Raw genomic sequence first — 18,784 nt, forward strand, 5'->3', positions numbered from 1 at the left:
CTCTCAATTTATACCAAATGAGATACTGTATCTGCTGACCCCAACTTAATCAATGTAACAAGAACCACCTTGTCATCCTTCACTTTGGACTGTGTCCAGAGATGTCAGATGTGGAATGTCAACCCTTCAGCCTCATTACTCAGATGAGACCTTTCCTTTCTCATTGGACTCCTTAATTCCATTTCGGGTGGTTTACTTCCTAACAAAGCCCCAAAATCTAGATATAGATCAGGTCCTGTGAGATAGGGCATATGTTCATATGTATCCATAAATTAGGGCAAAATATATACCTGAAAGCAAAAATACACAATAGTCTGCAGTGAGTCAATAAATGAAGCATGCAAGTAGAAAGACCTAAAAAGACACCATAAAGTACCTAATGAAATAGTTTCTACTTAGACCTAGATACCTTCCTCACCTATTTCCTATTAACATTTGCCTCAGTCACTCCAAAGCTAACCTTATCAAGTAAGGACTACAAAAGCTGAATAAGGGCAAGAGACTGGCATACTTTAATGATGACTCCTCAGTCACTATCAGGCTACTCCATCAGCTGGGGCTCTAGTTGGGGAGTCCTGGGATTTCCACACAGACATTAGGGGCCTAGACCTCGAATAGATCCCTCTCTCCATTGTTACTGGTTATCTCCATCAGGAACAAAATAATGGACCCCTTTGGGGGCCCCCATAGGACCTTGCCCTCAATGTGGATCAACAATGGTAGAGAATGTTCCATCCTCCAAAAGGAGGCTGGATAACATACTCTACCTACCACCTAAGGAAGATGGGTCCTGAATTGGGGCAGCTTGTAATGTTCCTACTCATGACCGCAGAATGTGAGCTTGGACCTACAGAGATGCAGAGGTTACACAGGCTCCTACACTCAATATGGGCTCCAGATCAAATCAGTGAAGTTTACCATCAACATTATTTATACACTTTTCCCATATTTAGGAGCTACTCTCTTCCCTGATCCAGCTTTCTAGTCCTTTTTCCAGCCATGACATCATCTCCCTAGACAATAACCTGGGTCGGGTCTGCTTGCATATCAGATGTCAGGCTCCTTGAAATATACCGAAAATAGGCCTACTAGCTATTTCCAAAACGGAGACCTCAAATCTTCATCTTCCAATATTCCAGCCTTTAGGTTCATGATTAGTCAACAATTTGTTTGGCTTCATATGTTAACTCTTTTTCAGCCACCAGGTTCCAGATGCTACCATGATGCCAACTGGATTTCCTGGGCAGAGGACCCCACCAATGTAACCTGAAGCCCCAATTCCTCACAGCTCTGCCCCACTAGGGAAAGAGAGAGACAGGCTAGGAGTATGAATTGACCTTTCAATGCCCATGTTCAGCGGGAAAGCAATTACAGAAGCCAGACCTTCCACCTTCTGCATCCCATAATGATCTTGGGTCAATACTCCCAAACGGTTAAAGAATAGGAAAACTATCAGGGGAGGGGGTGGAATACGGTGTTCTGGTGGTGGGAATTGTGTGGTGTCCCTCTTATCCTATGGTCTTGTTAGTGTCTCCATTTTATAAAAATTTAAAAAAAAAGTAAGAAGGCTTGGTTGTGGAAAGGCCACACCCCAAAACCTTTACTCTGTAAATATCAGGGGCACAGTGATCTGAGATATGATGTTCCTCAGACATCAAAGACTTATAATGAACAGATGATCTATGATGCCTTACCTTCAGTTCTGTTAGGGATCTGCTTAGTGAAAGACTCCTGGATAAAGGACATCAGCAGTCCCTTACCCTGTACCTGCAGGTAGCCAGGTAGAGGGGCCAGAAGCACCAATTTGTCTCCATCCTGCACCAGCACCTGTCTCTCTACCTGATCAGTAAGGTCATAAAATGCATATGAATACAAATGTAAAGACTTGAAGGTAATGGCTGAAGTTAATTTCCTCAGGGTCCCACTCATCTCTGAACCTACTATAAAAGACCAGAAACAGGAGGTTCTCCTCTCTCTCTCTCTCTCTCTCTCTCTCTCCCTCAGCTCTACATGCCTCTAAAATATGTATTTTCCTCTCTTTTCTTTCCCAACTTTGTCTCAATAAATGCTCATTCTCCTGAAATATAGCTGTTTCTTTTGTGATTCTTTCATGAAGAGGTCAGTCTAGAGGGCATCTCTGTGTCCTTTGTCCTTTCCCATGCTCCCTCTTGCTCCGTGCTACAATTCTATTAAAAAAAAAAAAAAGGTAAAGTGGTAGACAGGAAAATAAAAATAACTTTGCTTCCTTGCCTCAATGCAGACTCAGCACTGAGTCATGAAAAATACTAATTTTTATGCCGTAGACTTCCTTAGCTATTCTATTACCTGTAACCTCCTCTCATGTGCATATAGTATATAAAGTAGCTACAACAGAATCCAGTCTTTGGACCATTTCTCTCAAAGCAATTTGAGAAATGTTCCTGGGTTTGAGTTCCTACTGAGCTCCTGTGTTCTGTTTGATTATTTAGTAACCACTCAACTGAAAATATGATTATGTTTGCTCCATTTCTTTTCCTATCAATAGCATATAAGTAATATCAAACCCACAGAGAGACCATGTTCTTCAGAGTCAACCCCAAATTACCTACACAATTATCAAGTCCTTCAATGGATTCATTCTAACACCATTTTGTCAAGACATTTGATGGTTTCTTGCAAGCATGTTCTCTCCCTGCAGCAAATAACTACCCCACTTCCCTCAAGTTTATCTACAGTCTGTGCTCCTGATGGCCTTTGGTTGAAGAACACTGACAGCAAGAGATAATGAACCTGCCACAGTTAGGTAAAGCTAGTTACTTTACCTAACTTTACAGTTAGGTAAAGCTAGTTGCTCTTCGTGTATTGTATATATTTCAAGTAGTTTCATCCTTGATTTTTTTCCAAAAGAAAACAAAAAGTATTTTCCATATTTTAATGAGTGTAACAGGGATGATTATGTAATTGAATGCAATCATCAAGTGCAACATTAGTATAGTGGATCAGAGTGAGATGTGATCTTGGACTTGTTAGGTGAGATATGTTCTATATTTACATTGAATCGGTCTTACTCAATGTATAGTTGGTAGGTAAGTGGTATCTATACATTATTAACTAGAGTACAGAAATAAAAAGAGTACATATCTAGAAACTTGTACAATACTTTTGATAGTTAATTACATATATTTTAATCTGGTAGTAGAAAATAAGCATTTGTATTTTTATTATGGCTTACAGTACTGTTATTGACATATTGGTACAATTTCTCATATCCACATGATAGCTGTCTCCAAAATACTCTCACTGCCAACTTAGATCCTTTTCTACTATGAAGAATTAGGACCCCAATTATCCTCTCTAGCCCCTCCTCTTCCTATCCTCCCTCAGAGTCCTTTGCTTTGGCGCAATGCATCCCAATGAGTTCAAGTTTCACTTTGTGTTTTCCCTTTTTGTCTTTGTTTCTTCTTTTTTCCAGTGTGGTAAAATGTATTTAATATATATAACACAAAGTCCATTTTGACTGGAAAGTGGATGGCCCCCAAGTGGACACACTCTATTAACTCTGGTGCAGCCCAAATCTAGGAAACAAGAAACTGCTGACTCTCACAGCAGTTGACTGACAGGGCCCAGGTTCTAGAATTCAAGCCAACAATGCATTCTTGGAGCCCATGATGAGTGGGATGGTAGCTGGACAAAAGGTATGTTTTTTTGCTGGACACTGGCACTAACATTTCTGTTCTGACCCAATTGCATAGGCCATTGACGCCCTGCTCATCCGAGTTTGTTGATGTGGAAGGTAGCCCTCAAGTCCCTTTGCAAACACCTCCTCTTCTGTGTTCTTTTGGAGAAATGACCCTTACACATTCCTTTATTGCCCTTCCCCAATGTCCAGCACCACTATTAGGAAGACAGCTCATATACAAATTAGGGATACATCTATTCATCTTGCTCCACTGCTGGTCTTAGCTAGTTCATTTTTCTTTTTCTTTTTTTTTTTCTGTCATTGTTCCTTAAGTTCCTCCTACTAGTGAGATCATCTGATATTTGTCCTTCTCTTTTTTGCTTATCTCACTTAACATGATTCCTTCAGATCCCATCCGAGATGAGGAAAAGTAGATGACTTCATTTTAACAGCTGAGTAGTATATGTAAAAGGCAGTAGCCTTGAAATTCCCTTTTTATGCAGTTGTTTGTTAAGTGCTTTTAGTATGAGTTGCTTGTAGTATGAGGTGGAAAATTCCTTGCCCCTTCCCCCTTGAATAAGCAGGACCTAATCAGTGAAGGCCACCCATTGTTCGAAGGACCCTGCCTGGGGACAAGCCTTATCAGGACCTCATCAGTGAAGGCCACCCATTGTTCGAAGGACCCTACATGGGGACAAGCCTTATCAGGACCTTTGAACAGATTTATCAGGACCTTTGAACAGACTTTGTGGTGTGCTGCCTACCAGATGGGTGGTCATAGCCGATGGCAGGAGGATGTGGCGACCCTGCCTGGTTGAATTCTATTGGTTGTGTGATCTTACTATATTTGAAACTAGCCCGCGCTTTGCTTTGAATGGATCATGCTTTTGCTAAGTTTGAAATGATTGGATCTTGTGTTTGCTATAGCCTGTTATTGGATGTAGGTTGATAAGGTGATGTGTTCCCCCTCCCTGAGTGTAGTCTGAATTCCTATAAATTGTATGGTTTGAGCCCTGTTCGGGGTCGAGCTTGGTAGACTAACACCAGTCACCATCTCGGCCCGGATTGCAATTCGTCAATAAACATCTTTGCTTCCTTACAGTGGATGGTGGTTTGATTTATGCTCGCTAACAGTATATATATAAAATCTTTCTTAGCCACTCATTTGTTGGACATCCAGATTGCTTCCAGGTTTGGGCTATCATGAATTATGCTGTTATGAACATAAGTGTACGTAAATTTCTTCTGACAGGTGCTTTTATTTTCTTTGGAAATATCCTCAGAAAAGAAATTGATGGGTAATAGGTTAGGTCCATTTCTAATGTTCTGAGAAATTCCCAGGCTGTTTTCCACAAGGGTTGGACCAATTTACAATACCCACAAAAATGTAGGTTTTCTTTTTCTCCCACATGCTCACTAGTATTTGTTTTTTCTGTCCTTTTAAAAAATATATTTTATTTATTAATTTTTTAATGAGTGAGAGATACAGAGAGGACAAGAGAGAGAGGCAGGGAAACCAGAATACTGCTCAGCTCTGGTTTATGGTGGTACTGAGGGTTGATCCAGCAACCTCAGAGCTTCGGGCATGAAAGTTTTGCATATCCTTTTGCTGTCTCCCCAGGACATTTTTGCCCTTTTTAATGCATAACGTCCTCACAGTTATAAAGTGGTATATCTCTCTGCTGTCTTTATTTGCATTTCTGTAGTTATCAGTGACTTTAAGCATTTTCTTGTGTGTCTGTTGACCCTCTGGATTGTTTCTTTGGTGAAGATTCTGTCCTTGTCCTCTTTGTTTTTGATAAGGATATTTGGATTTTTGTTGCTGAGTTTAGTGAGATCTACAAGGTTTTTTGGTGAAGGCCAATTCACCTTTACGTGATGTATATCACATAAAGACATTCTCCCATTCTGTAAGGTGTACTTATGTTTTGGTTATGTTTGAAGCTTTTATGTTTGATATAGTCCCATGGGTTTATTTTAATTTTTTTTTTTTTTTGCTATTGGACTTAAACTTTAAACACATTTCTGAAGCACAAATTATAATAACACTTGTATTTTTATCTTGTTTGTAATTTTCTGTAGTTCAGCATTATTGTGTTTAATAACATATTCAGGTTGTTATGGTTTGGAAAAAAATTTTGGAGCAGAATCCTTAATCACAGATTAAAAACCAATGAGCATGGCATTAAAATCTTAACTTACTTGCTTGCTTCCTTTCTACCTTTTTCTCTCCCTCCCTTCTTTCCTACCTTCTGTTATTATGATCACCTTCACTATTTTATTTTTAAATCTCCCTCTGTCCTTGCTGTTCAGCTCATACAATGCCTTTGAGAAGGCTAATTTACCAAACTGGTTCTAATTTACTGAGAATGCAGACAACCAGAAGGGTAAGAAGATAGCTTAATCGTTATGTAAAAGACATTCATGCCTGAGGCAACAAAGGTCCCAGTTTCAATCACTAGCACTACCATAAGGCACAGCTGAGCTGAACTCTGGGAAAGAAAAAGGAAGAAGGAAGGAAGGAAGGAAGGAAGGAAGGAAGGAAGGAAGGAAGGAAGGAAGGAAGGAAAAAGAGAGGGAGGGAGAGAAATGAAAGAAGACTCTACCTCAGATAACCACATCAGATTAAAATGTATACAGTTTAAGTACTCAATCTCTGAGGGTTCAGTCAGGCTTCTTTTATATAAAGAAAATGAGGTCTGAAACATGGGTTCTATTTTGGCTATATAGTAACAGCATGTTTGGGTTTGGTTTTGTTTTCAATCATTTTGGGGATGGTTGATAATGCTATGAAATGGTCTTTCAATACAAATAAGTTGCTTGGATAATAGACATGAATCATAAAATTGCCCTAATTTTGCAGAACCTTTGTCTAACTCAACCCCTTAGAATTATAGACAATTACAATATGTCACAGCATGCTATAGATAATGCCTTTTGCTTACTGAGCACATTTGAAGATAAGACTGCTTATCACATTTGAATGTAAACTCAATGCTTCCTAGATTTCACAAAATTATTTGTACTTTAGGATAAATGCCACTTTTAAATCATGCATCTAAGCCATTTTAGTTGAGTTTAAATCTACCATCTCCAAAGGACTATGTTATTATTATCATGTGACAACTGTGCTTAGCAAATTCAGTTATTCTTGGCAAGGAAAGGACAAAATGGAAAACTCAATCCAATGTTCTGGTTCTGCAATCCACAGAGCTAATTAAAGTATGCCATTTGTCAAAGTCAATGGAAACCTTGTGTCTAGATCAGCTTCAAAGAACATTAAAAGGAAAAATGGACTCCAGCATCAAGGAAAGGAGTTTTCCTACACTTAAATAGAACAAACACCTATAGTGTATCATAAAGTATGTACCCTAAGGAATTATTTCTTCATCATTTATAAAGAAGAACTCTTAAAAACAATAATCTGCTTTTGCTTAGTGCCTATCAACAATTAAAACATTTTACAATAGTCAAAATATGCTATTATGTACCTTTTAGCCCTATTAGATAGTAAGAGCTACTGGAATAATCTATAAATCCTCTACTCGCTGGGGAGCCAGAGAAGACCCGAACTGCTACAGACAGACTATGACCCACATAGTCAACGACTGCCACCTCTCCAGATTCAAAGGAGGTCTCGAAACTTTACATCAGGCTCAACCTGACACTGTTGACTGGCTACGGAAGAAGGGCAAACGCTAGAAGAAGAATCCTCTACTATAATATACAAACAATAAAAAAGGAAGACGAGATAAGTGCAAGTAAATATTTTATATTCTAATTGTTCTCCATTGTCTTTTTCCTTCCAGAAGGTAAGAGAGAGGATGTAATGAATGGGTTAATTTAATTCAACAAGAAAGGCCGGCTTTGATTAAGCATATACTAGAGAAATTGGGCTGAAACCGGAGAATGTTAACACATGTAATCAAGCATTGAATCAGTTAGCTGAGCCTGCAATTTTAGAAGTACTGTCACTATACTACTTTTCATAGTCATTATATTATAAAGTAATGGGAGGAGAAAAAGGAAAGCAATAATTCTGATAGGCTAAAATCTGTTATAAACTATCCATAGCATAGAGCTAAAATATCCAAGATTTTCAAGTGTGTTTTGTTCTAAAACGTGGCAGAAAATTTAGAGACTTAGTAATATGTGCCAATTCTGGGGAAAAAAATGCATTATTTCCATGTGTTGATATTGTTGCCCCTTGCAGTTTAGGCCAACCTATTTTCTTGCTGTGCATCAGCACCAAGAGTGATTAAACCAGACTGATTCTTTAAAAGAAGCAGAGTCAACACTGAGGGTTCTTACTTCTTAGTCAGGACTCATGTCATCAAGATTTCACAATATTCTATTTGTTTAAACTCAAGCTATTACAATAAATTAAGGCACAATTAACTTCTATTAGTAGTTAAGCACAAGTATTTAGTTGCCATAATCAAGTCCTTAGATTAAAATGGTAACATTTAACAGCCTAGGTTACAGTCACTTCCTAGATATGTTTTTTCAATAATCATTATTTTCATTTGAACAACACTCAATAATTTATAAGACGTATTTTTAATGTGTACAAACATGACAGAAAACTGGTAGATTAGTTAAGAATATGACCATGATATTGCTTAAAAATGAGCACATGGGGTTTGGAAAGCTAATGTCCCTGCTCTGGGTCACACAGTTAGTTGTCAAAACTTTTTTCTCTTCATCATCAATGTTCCCTCTCAGCTTCTTAAGTTATACATTCACTGTTAAATACTTTTTAAACTTAAAATAAGATACCTTTTACATATGAAAGCAAGTTGTGTTCATTAATAATTACAACAAAAACTCAAGTTACTTAGAGTATGTCATTCTTTCTGTAAATGAATCACAAGTGGCAAATGAAAAAAATTAGGCTTGAAAAATTGCAAATAGATGCAATTAATTTTTTTCCTTGTTTATTGTGATGAGAGTTTTAGAATATCTACAGGAAAGCATGAAAACACTGAAGCAATTAATATGTAAAACTATTTAAAAAAATTTCTTTAAGTATTCAGTTTACATTGTTCCAAGAACACATAACTTTTCTTTTAAGGAAATTATTACATCGACTTTAAAGTTATGAGATATAAAATGATATGCATATATAACAAAAATTAAAATAAGAGAAACAAGATTTCCTAGCACTGCTGGCTTTTTATTGGAATACATTTGAATAAAAATATTACAAACCCCAGAGATTGAAATGTGTCTTTTGGAACATATCCTATAAGGTAAATGAATAATGATACAGCTAATTATAGTTATGGTTGCATAATACATAGTTATTACATGAGAAGAAATTATGTACTTTTATAATGTCAGTCGGTAATATCCAAGCTCAAAAAAGTGATTTTTTCCACATTCTAAAGGTTATTCTAATTCCTCAGTTTTAAACCATTAAAAAATTTAGTGAGCTCGAGATGCTTGTGCAGATAGAGTACATACACTACTATGCATAACATCCTAGCTTTAATCCCCCCCAGTACCACATAGGAACACCATGGACTGCAGTGCCACAGTGGTAGAATACAATATTTTGATGTCTTTCCCTCTCTCTCTGAAAATATAGGGATGAAAATTGGACAGGGGAAGCAACTTCGCAGTGTCAAACAGACACAAAACCTTGAATTTATTATTGGGGAAAATCAGTTGATTTTAATAGTACATTGTTATTACATATGAAACATTGAAACATAACAAATACACAATTTCTATTATTTAATAGCTTTCAGTTCACATGAATTCTCTTTAACAAATGTAGTATTTTAAAATGCTTGTTAATAGGTGAATCTAAATTTTGCGACAATTTTCAGTTAAATAGCTGAGATGGAATCTACAGGGAGGAAGGTACTGAGATATTATCCCAGGGCAAGCAGTGGGGTACCAGGTTGAGTGCACATATTACCAAGCACAAGGACCTCAGTTCAAGCCCCAAATCCCCACCTGCAGGGGGTGAAGTAGTACTGTGGGTGATTCTTTCTCCCTCCCTTTGTTTCTTCCCCTTCTCTTTCAACTTCTCACTATCCAAAATAAATAAAATATTTTCTTAATATATTATTCTATTCAAATCAGTAGTAATGCTGTAGTGCTTATTTTTGAGGTGAAGGAGCATAGAACTTTGGTTGCAGATTCAGTGTGGAACTATACTCCTCATCTTATAAAGTACTATCAAGTCACTAATTAATGAAAAAAAGAAATCAAACAAAGTTGTAGTGATGCATATTGATGTCTTAATGCTAATGCCACTGACTATTACTGGAATAAAAACACACATATGGTTACATAAGTTAAGCATGTTGGATATTCATTCCTCCCCTGAACTAAAATCATGATCAATGATGCCTACTGAACTGAAAGAAGTTATTAATCATATCTGATTTGTTATGTACTAAAACATACTCACCATATCAGAATCTGTGTTATATAATTTCTTATTATGATCAGGATTAAAACTTAATCCAGAAATTTCTTGTTTGAATATAATATTCATGACACTGAGAATAAACTGTATATTTGAAAAGACGCTTGGGTACTTGCCATATGACGCTCCAGATAAAGAAAGTGCTATTGTAAAGAAATCAATGTGTAAGAAATATTTCATTAATATCTTGCACAGTGTTTCATTTGTCTTTTAATTATTCAAATATAATTAAATTCAATACAAATAGATGCAGAAATTATTGAATATTTCCTCCATCTACTTCAGATTTATTGTGTTATGTCTGACCCCTGGTGGTGTAATAGAAAACTGCAAAGAACATTACCCCCACACAAGAGTTTATATAATTCAGAAAAGGATTACATAGTGATTGAAGCACGCCCTATAAAGTATAGTTACCACATGACACTGTTTAGAAACTTCCAGATGAAAATAAAGGAAGTTAGTAATAGATACTCTATTTGTAATGGGTACTTTGAAATTGCAGTCCTAGAAACAAATCAACATCATTGTTTTCAATCCAACTTTTTTCCTTTTTTAGGACTGTTTTTATCAATTTTGAAAATATATATTTTAAATATAAACAACAATTATGCTGTTAACCACAATGCCATTTTATATTTAACAAAACCATATTTTTTATGTTCTTCTGAAAAATCTATAGACTATCTCTGAGTTCAGTATCAAATGATAAAGATAGTAACAACCATTCTTCTACTGGGTAGATGACTATGTGGGTAAATGCAGCTACTGACTGTCTCAAACTGGAATAAATCTGCTGCTGAAAATAAAGTTTTAAAATTGTATTACTACTTAGGAGCACTTAATAAGAGGACAAAACCTGGCAACTTTGTCCTTGTGGGAATCAAATAGGTTGATTTACCTGTAATATAGCCATAATAATAAGCAAACATAAGAATTGTGGTGGTTTATTCAGATAGATTTTCAGAATGTATTTGCTACCATAATATGAACACTTGATGAGTCACTATGCTTTACACTGCAGTGAATTAAGAGAGGATACAAATATAATAAAGAAGTAAAAACTAGTGGTATGACAGTCATGACTTTGCGCTCTGACAATTCCTAGTCTCACCTTGGTTTAATCTCTCAGAATCTGCAGTAGTGGTATATACTGGTCAGTGTACAAAATAATATCTGCTCTTACCCTCTGTCCCCTCCTATATGAATTTTCCCATTAAAATCATCCTCTTTTTTGTAGCTTGAGTGTCTGTCTCTATTACTTAACCTACAAGATGCTTTTCATTTTTTTTACCATTTTACCATTTTTTACCATTTCTGCATTTAAACTGCTAGCACATTTTTCCTCCATTTTATAGCTAACCTTTTGAAATAGTTCATAATCATCTTTAGCTTAAGCTTTCCTCTAATTCATTACTTACATCTAATTCCTCTAATTCATTACTTACATCTAATTTGAATTTTTATTGGGGATAATCCTAAAATCAACAATAACTTTATGATTGCAGAAATACAACACCCTTTTGAGACTTCATACTATGTAATACATTCACAGTTCTTGATAATGTGGATCTTGAATCTCCCTCCCCCTTTTGGGTTTTCATATCACCACTTCACCCTATTTTCCTTAATTCTCCATTAATGATGTGATTTACAGTAATTCATTAAATGCTTATATTTCACATGAGTGAACTCTTAGAATATATTTCTTCACACATCTACCTCACATACCAAGTAATTTCAGCTACATTAAAATGAGTGAGTATTGAATCATCCACATAGATAATTGTGAAAGAAGTAAATTCTAGCCTTCACATCCCCCCTAACTCTAAGCCTATGTTCTTAACACCTGGGTCCTTTAAGTTAAATACATACATGTTTCTTCAAATGTTTTCAGTTCAAGTATCATTGTATTGGTAAAACTTAAGATTCCTCCAGAATTCCTCACTTATCTTTATGTAAAACCTAGGGCCAGTTGATCACCAACTGTCTCCTATATCCTAGACATTTTTAATTACCTTACTTTATCCCATTAATAGTACCCATCATTAACATATACTGCCTATATTATTACCATAGCTATTGGATTTCTGAATCCATTCTTTCTTTACCCTGGCTCAGCATGACTATTAGCACTAATATTACCTTAAGTTTGAAATTTAAATTCTTCAAGTTCAGAGAATTAGATATTATAACAGATGGGAAAACTGAGTTATTGAAAATTATAATTAAGTAAGTAGGAAAGTTAAAAGCAAAATCCATTCAGTTCTTGCCCACATCCTGTCTCTTTATTATACCATTTCTAATAACTTTTTTGAAAAGAAAAATAGTTTCTATTTCTTATAGACCTACTATGAATTTATCAAAATATAATATAAAACATTAAAAGTATAGAAAATAGAAGATAGTTTACCATGTGAATAGGGTTGAAGCCTTAGTAAATTTTGTTCAAATTTTTCTAGATAACCGCAGATGAAAAATACAAAAAGTCGTAAGAAGACTAAATAGCCAATCTGTCAAGAGAAAGGGGGGAAAAAGCATTTCTGTATTGCATCCATAAATAGAAGTAAAATAGACTAGAAAGTAAATAAACCATTTATTACTACAGCTGTTTCTGATAAAACAAAGTCAGACTCACTTGAGATTATATGCTTTGGAATAATCTTAAAACATGCACATCAAAATCGAAACATTGGTTCAACAAAAAAAAATTCACATCTTCGTATTGTGTATAACTACCACTACTGAATGTTATTTTGTTCTATGTCCTTTACAACATATTTTTATGTTGCAAGTCATACCCCTTAGATAAATCATAAAATCAATTAAGAGGAAAAACTTTTATTTATTTATTTATTTTTTTATTTTTCTACAACCCCCACTATTTCATTCATCATTTTTCATGGACCTGTATTCTCCCCACCCACCCACCCACCCCAGGAGGAAAAACTTTTTTTTTTTTAAGGTTTTTTTTTTTTTTCCCTCCTCCAGGGTTATTGCTGGGCTCAGTGCCTGCACCATAAATCCACCGCTCCTGGAGGCCATTTTTCCCCCCTTTTGTTGCCCTTGTTGTAGCTTCGTTGTGGTTATTATTATTGCCCTTCTTGACACCATTCGTTGTTGGATAGGACAGAGAGAAATGGAGAGAGGACGGGAAGACAGAGAAGGGGAGAGAAAGACAGACACCTGCAGACCTGCTTCACCGCCTGTGAAGCGACTCCCCTGCAGGTGGGGAGCCGGGGGCTCGAACCGGGATCCTTACGCCGGTCCCTGCGCTTTGCGCCACATGCGCTTAACCCACTGCGCCACCACCCGACCCCCAGAAAAACTTTTAAATAAAAAAAAAGAAAATAGGGAGTCGGGCGGTAGCGCAGAATGTTAGGCGCAGGTGGTGCAAAGCGCAATGACCTGTGTAAGGATCTAGGTTCGAGCCTCTGGCTCCCCACCTGCAGGGGAGTCTCTTCACAAGAGGTGAATCAGGTCTGCAGGTGTCTGTCTTTCTCTCCCCCTCTCTGTCTGCCCCTCCTCTCTCCAATTCTCTCTGTCCCATCCAACAACGATGACAATAAAAATAAAACAAGGGCAACAAAAAGGGAAAGTAAATAAAATGTTTAAAAATAAAGGAAATGTCACAGCACATCCTACACACCCTTCCTTCACAGTGTAAAGTATGTACTGGATTGCAAAGCAAAAGATTTTTCCTCCTCTGAGTGTCAATGAAAATTATTTGAAAAAGTGGATTCTGATAGTTTTGAGAATTAGTCTGCCTGTACTAAGTTGACCTACTGAGTTCCTGACATCTTTGGTTGACTGTACTAAGATTCCCACTCTGTCATGGAAAACAGCATACAGCATTATTGCTAAATAAACACTAGTATCTTATATGAAGTTTAAAGTAATAGCTAAATGTTTGTTGTATGTAAACTATAGAAAATGTACAACCTGGATATGTATATGTGTATGTATATGTACATATTTCTCTGAAAATAAGAAAAATATAAATAAATAGAACACATGTTGGTGAATCAGAAGAATATAGAGAAGAAAGGAAGAGGGGGGCGAGCAGTGGTGCACCAGGTTAAACTCACATAGCACTATGTACAAGGACCCAGGTTCGAGCCCCTGATCTTCATCTGCAGCAGGGATGCTTCATAAATGGTGAAGCAGTTCTTCAAGTTTCTTTCTCTTTCCCTCTCTATCTCCCCTTCCCCTCTCAAGAGAGGTGGATTCAGCAGTGACTGGAGGCAAGAAGAAGGAGAGGGGGAGGAGGAGAAAAACAAAGGAAGGAAGGAAAGAAGGGAGGGAGGGAGGGAGGAAGGAAGGAAGGAAGGAAGGGAGGGAGGGAGGGAGGGAGGGAAAGAAAGGAAAAGATGGAAGGTAGGAAGATAGGGAAAGAAAACAGTGATCCAAATCCTCTTTTTTTTTATATTTCACCAGTCTTTTTTAAATTTATTGGGCGATTGTTTTACAGTCAGTAGTAAATACAATAGTTTGTACATGCATAACATTTCTCATTTTTCCACACAGCAATACAACCCCCACTAGGTCCTCTGCCATCCAGTTCCAGGACTTGAGATCCAAATCCTTTTAGTGTTCATGTAAACTATTATTAGATCCACATATAAAAAATTAATAAAATTGATGTTTCTACCAAAGCTTTGTGATTCACCTAATACTGTTAAGCATGTATTCAAGCCCAATACTATGTATTGAAACAAGTTATAAACATTCTATTACAGCAATGATATGTGTGTGTGTATGTATGTGTGTGTAACCAGGGTTATTGTCTTGTTGCCCAGTCATTTTTCCATCTTTCTTTTTTTTAAAGATAAAGAGAGAGGGAGAGAGAGAGAGAGACCTGAAGCACTGCTCCACTGCTCATGAAGCTTTCTTCCTGCAGGTGAGGATTAGGGACTTGAACCTTAGTCCTCAAACGTGGTAATGTATGCACTGTACTAGGTAAATCACTGTCTGGCCCTCAATTTATAAATATTTTTATCACAAACGTCAATCAGTAATACAAATTCTGAGAATGCATTATATTTATAAATTAGTCTATAAATTATAAATAAATATATGTTATTATCAGGCTTAAATAAATACAGATCTCTTTGGCACGAGTACAGCTTCTCATGGAGTTAGAGTAAGTAGCAATAGTTTATGCTTTTTGAAGAGATCATAAACAACTAATGCAATAAATTATAATTGATATTTAAATTTTAATTGAGACACAGTAAAAAGACATATAAAGGCCAATAGTTTGAATAATAGTTATTCCCTAATTTCATTGAATATATATATAGAGAGAGAGAGAGAGAAAGAGAGAGAGAGAAAGAGAGACACCACTGCCGGAAGTTTCCTTGAATCTGGGTAGTACATATGGAAAAGCAGCCCACTATCCAAGAAAACTATTGAGCTGACCCTAATGATAAATTTTAACTGAATCAAAGGTCAGTCCTATTTTTAACTTGTAATAACTTGGTTTTAAAAGCCTTTACCCATAATATTCTGAGAAGACTAGATTCTTATTGAAAAAAAATGTGTTTTTATCTCTTAAGAAATTCTGGAACTTTCTGTGCACCTTTCCTCGTGTTTCATTTGTGTACATATTCTGTCTGTGGTTTGATAATTCAAGTTTTGACTCCTGGACTACTGAATCAGCTTATCAAATTCTCTTTTTCTGCTTTCCTATCGTGCTTACTTGTCCTCTTATTCCCCTTTCCATTTCTGTTTCTCCTCATTTCTCTGATTCTGTTATCTGTGAAATAGAAATTCTGAGTAATATTTGGCATTGTATTTCATTTTCTCTTTAAAGGGGAAAGTGCAAGCATACTACTTGACTACCACAAAGTATGCAGTTGAGTTTTCAAAATTTGAGGAAATTTTCAGTCAGCACTCACATCTGATATATAATGGATGAGCCTTACCATGAGTAAAGTACCTTCATGATTATGGTATTTCCACTGTCACCTAAGAATGTGTTATATTTTAATAGTAGTTACGTGTTCCAGATTTCTACAGAAGTCTGAAGGATGTTGTTTATATTTCCACCTAATATACTAAACTGTTGCTGCTTGTATTCTCTACATTCAGTAAGTAGACTTCAACAGTTAAGAAGATTATATATAGACTTTGAGACAGGTAAGGGGAGAAAAAAAATCCACACAAAATATGAAAGTAGATAATATTGGGGAATCAGATATAGCTAGCTCTTACCAACAGTAATAATATATCATTATAATAAATGTACATGTATGAAATTGTATGCCTGTTATCTTACAGTCTTGTTAAGCATTATTAAATCATTAATAAAAATTAAATATATATGTAATTAAAAGAAGAAACTAATGTATGCATATGTATATGCAGGGTGACAATGCCCTTTAAAATAGCATAAGGTCAAAAAGAAAAACTCAAAAGGAAGATTACCATGGACTGACTATCATATATACAATAAAAATTCTATAAAGGAGGACATTTGAGATGATCCCTTGTCTGAAATTAAAGGAACTTATAAAGTATGCTCACTTGTACTAATTTATGTATATTATTTAGAACAATAAAGAGTAATATTTAAAATCAGTTAATCTGACAACAAAGATAAATGCATAACATCATAGTTGAGAGCCCACTGAACTCTGGATTTCAAAACCTTCTCTGAGGAGATCTTGATTAATTTACTTAAATACTTTCTATTGCATTCTGCAAAATAGTAGATGAAAATAGCACCTACATCTTCAGATTGTTGTGAGGATTAAATATGTAAAAATATTTTAATATCCTGAAAGCACAAATTGTTTATCACATAGTTAAGTGCTGCCTCTTCACAGCTGCTGTATAAACTTGTGCAGAATGTATAAACTTTCCAGTGAAAAAACAAATGAACCTTTTAAAAAGTAAATGTCATGATGTAAATAAGTTATAAGTAATGTGAACAAAAGATAATACTTTATTTTAAGGCTTCTTTTGTTTTTTGTGTGGAGGAGGGGAAAGACCAGAGGTTGTAACATTGTGCTGAAGATTTAATGATTGCAAGAAATGCCCTCTACCACTGAGCCATCTCCCTAGTCTTAAAAACCATTTTTTATCTATTTTTATTGCTAGAAGAAATATAAAAAGATATGGGCCCCAGACCAAATCAAACTGATGGGGTTTACAGTCAACAATATTTATACCCCTTTCCCATATTAGGGAGCTACTCTCTTCCCTGATCCAGCTTTCTGTTCTTTTTCCAGCCATGACATCACCTCCCCAGATAATAAATAATTAGGATCCACCTGCATATCAAATTTCAGGCTCAGAAAAAAAAAAACTAGTATAGCCACAGGTCCTTTGGAATAAAACTAAATATGCCTACTAGCTATCTACAAAATGGAGGACCCCCCACACACACACACAACTCTTCATCTGCACTATTCCAGCCTTGAGGCCCATGATTGGTCGAAAATTTGTTTGGTTTTGTATGTTAGCTCTTTTTTCAACCACCAGGTTCCAGGTGCTACCATGATGCCAACCAGACTTCCCTGGACAGACAACCCCACCAATATGTCCTGGAGCTCCACTTCCCCAGAGCCCTACCCTACTAGGGAAAGAGAGAGGCAGGCTGGGAGTATGGACTGACAAATCAACATCCATGTTCATCAGGGAAGCAATTACAGAAGCCAGACCTTCCACCTTCTACATCCCACAATAACCCTGGGTCCATACTCCCAGAGGGCTAAAGAATAGGAAAGCTATCAAAGGAGGGGATGGAGATCTGGTGGTGGGAATTGTGTGGAGTTGTACCCCTCTTATCCTATGGTTTTGTCAATGTTTTCTTTTTATAAATAAATAAATACATAAATAAATAAATAGAAAAGAAAAATAAAAACATGAAAAAAAGAAATATAAAAAGCAAAGAATAAGAAAGGACCACTACAAGAGATGAGAAAGGATAGCAAAGTCAGACTTCCCCCGTTTTTCTTTCTAGTTCCTTCTTTTATTCATTATAAAACATTTATTTTACTTTATCTATATCTATGTACCCACCTACTTATGAACATAGGAATATCTACAAATAGACAAATATATAGAGAGAGGCATATATTTTTTTTCTTTTTTGCCTCCAGGGTTATTTATGGGGCTCGGTGCCTACACTACGAATCCACTGCTCCTAGAGGCCATTTTTTTCCCATTTTGTTGCCCTTGTTGTTTATCATCATTCTTGTTATTATTGTTGTTATTATTATGTCATTATTGTTGAACAGAACAGAGAGAAATGTAGAGATGTGGGGAAGACAGGGAGAGGAAGAGACCTACCTCACCGTCTTTATGCTGGTCTTTGCTTAACCAGCTGCACCGCCCAGCCCCCCAAGAGAGAGACATGTCTTATTTGCTTCTTATAAGGTAGTTTCACAAGAGAGAGGTATAGATTTCATTTATATAATGATTATATAAATATGATCTATTGAGATGGCAATCGTTGCTTTGGTTTGGTTGTGATCGGCGGATGCAATATTATTTGGTTTGGATTGGGAGATGTATACGGGAAAGTGGGCCCTATCCAAGGGTTCCAGGACTGGGGGAAGTAGGGGCTCTATAGTAAAGATGTGAGGTTCCTGCTGTCTTAGGGTTCAAAAAGACAATCAATAGTTAATATTATCATCACATTATTTGTTAATTGGGTTAACTTTGAAAAGTCCCTT

At 36.2% G+C, this 18,784-nt stretch overlaps 1 protein-coding gene across 4 annotated transcripts in view; it reads right to left on the reverse strand.

The window, feature by feature from the left end:
• The window catches only part of TMEM232 (transmembrane protein 232), a 236,186-nt gene that overhangs the window by 195,722 nt on the left and 21,680 nt on the right, over window positions 1-18,784 (reverse strand). For all 4 annotated transcript variants that reach the window (XM_060201257.1, XM_060201256.1, XM_060201259.1 and 1 more), the window contains 2 exons: window positions 12,514-12,613; window positions 10,083-10,243 (listed from right to left, as the gene is read on the reverse strand). In XM_060201257.1, the coding sequence (XP_060057240.1) occupies window positions 10,083-10,243; window positions 12,514-12,613 (261 nt within the window). The remainder of the gene's footprint in view (window positions 1-10,082; window positions 10,244-12,513; window positions 12,614-18,784) is intronic.

The sequence above is a fragment of the Erinaceus europaeus genome, chromosome 11 (assembly GCF_950295315.1).
Source record: "Erinaceus europaeus chromosome 11, mEriEur2.1, whole genome shotgun sequence".
NCBI lineage: Eukaryota > Metazoa > Chordata > Mammalia > Eulipotyphla > Erinaceidae > Erinaceus > Erinaceus europaeus.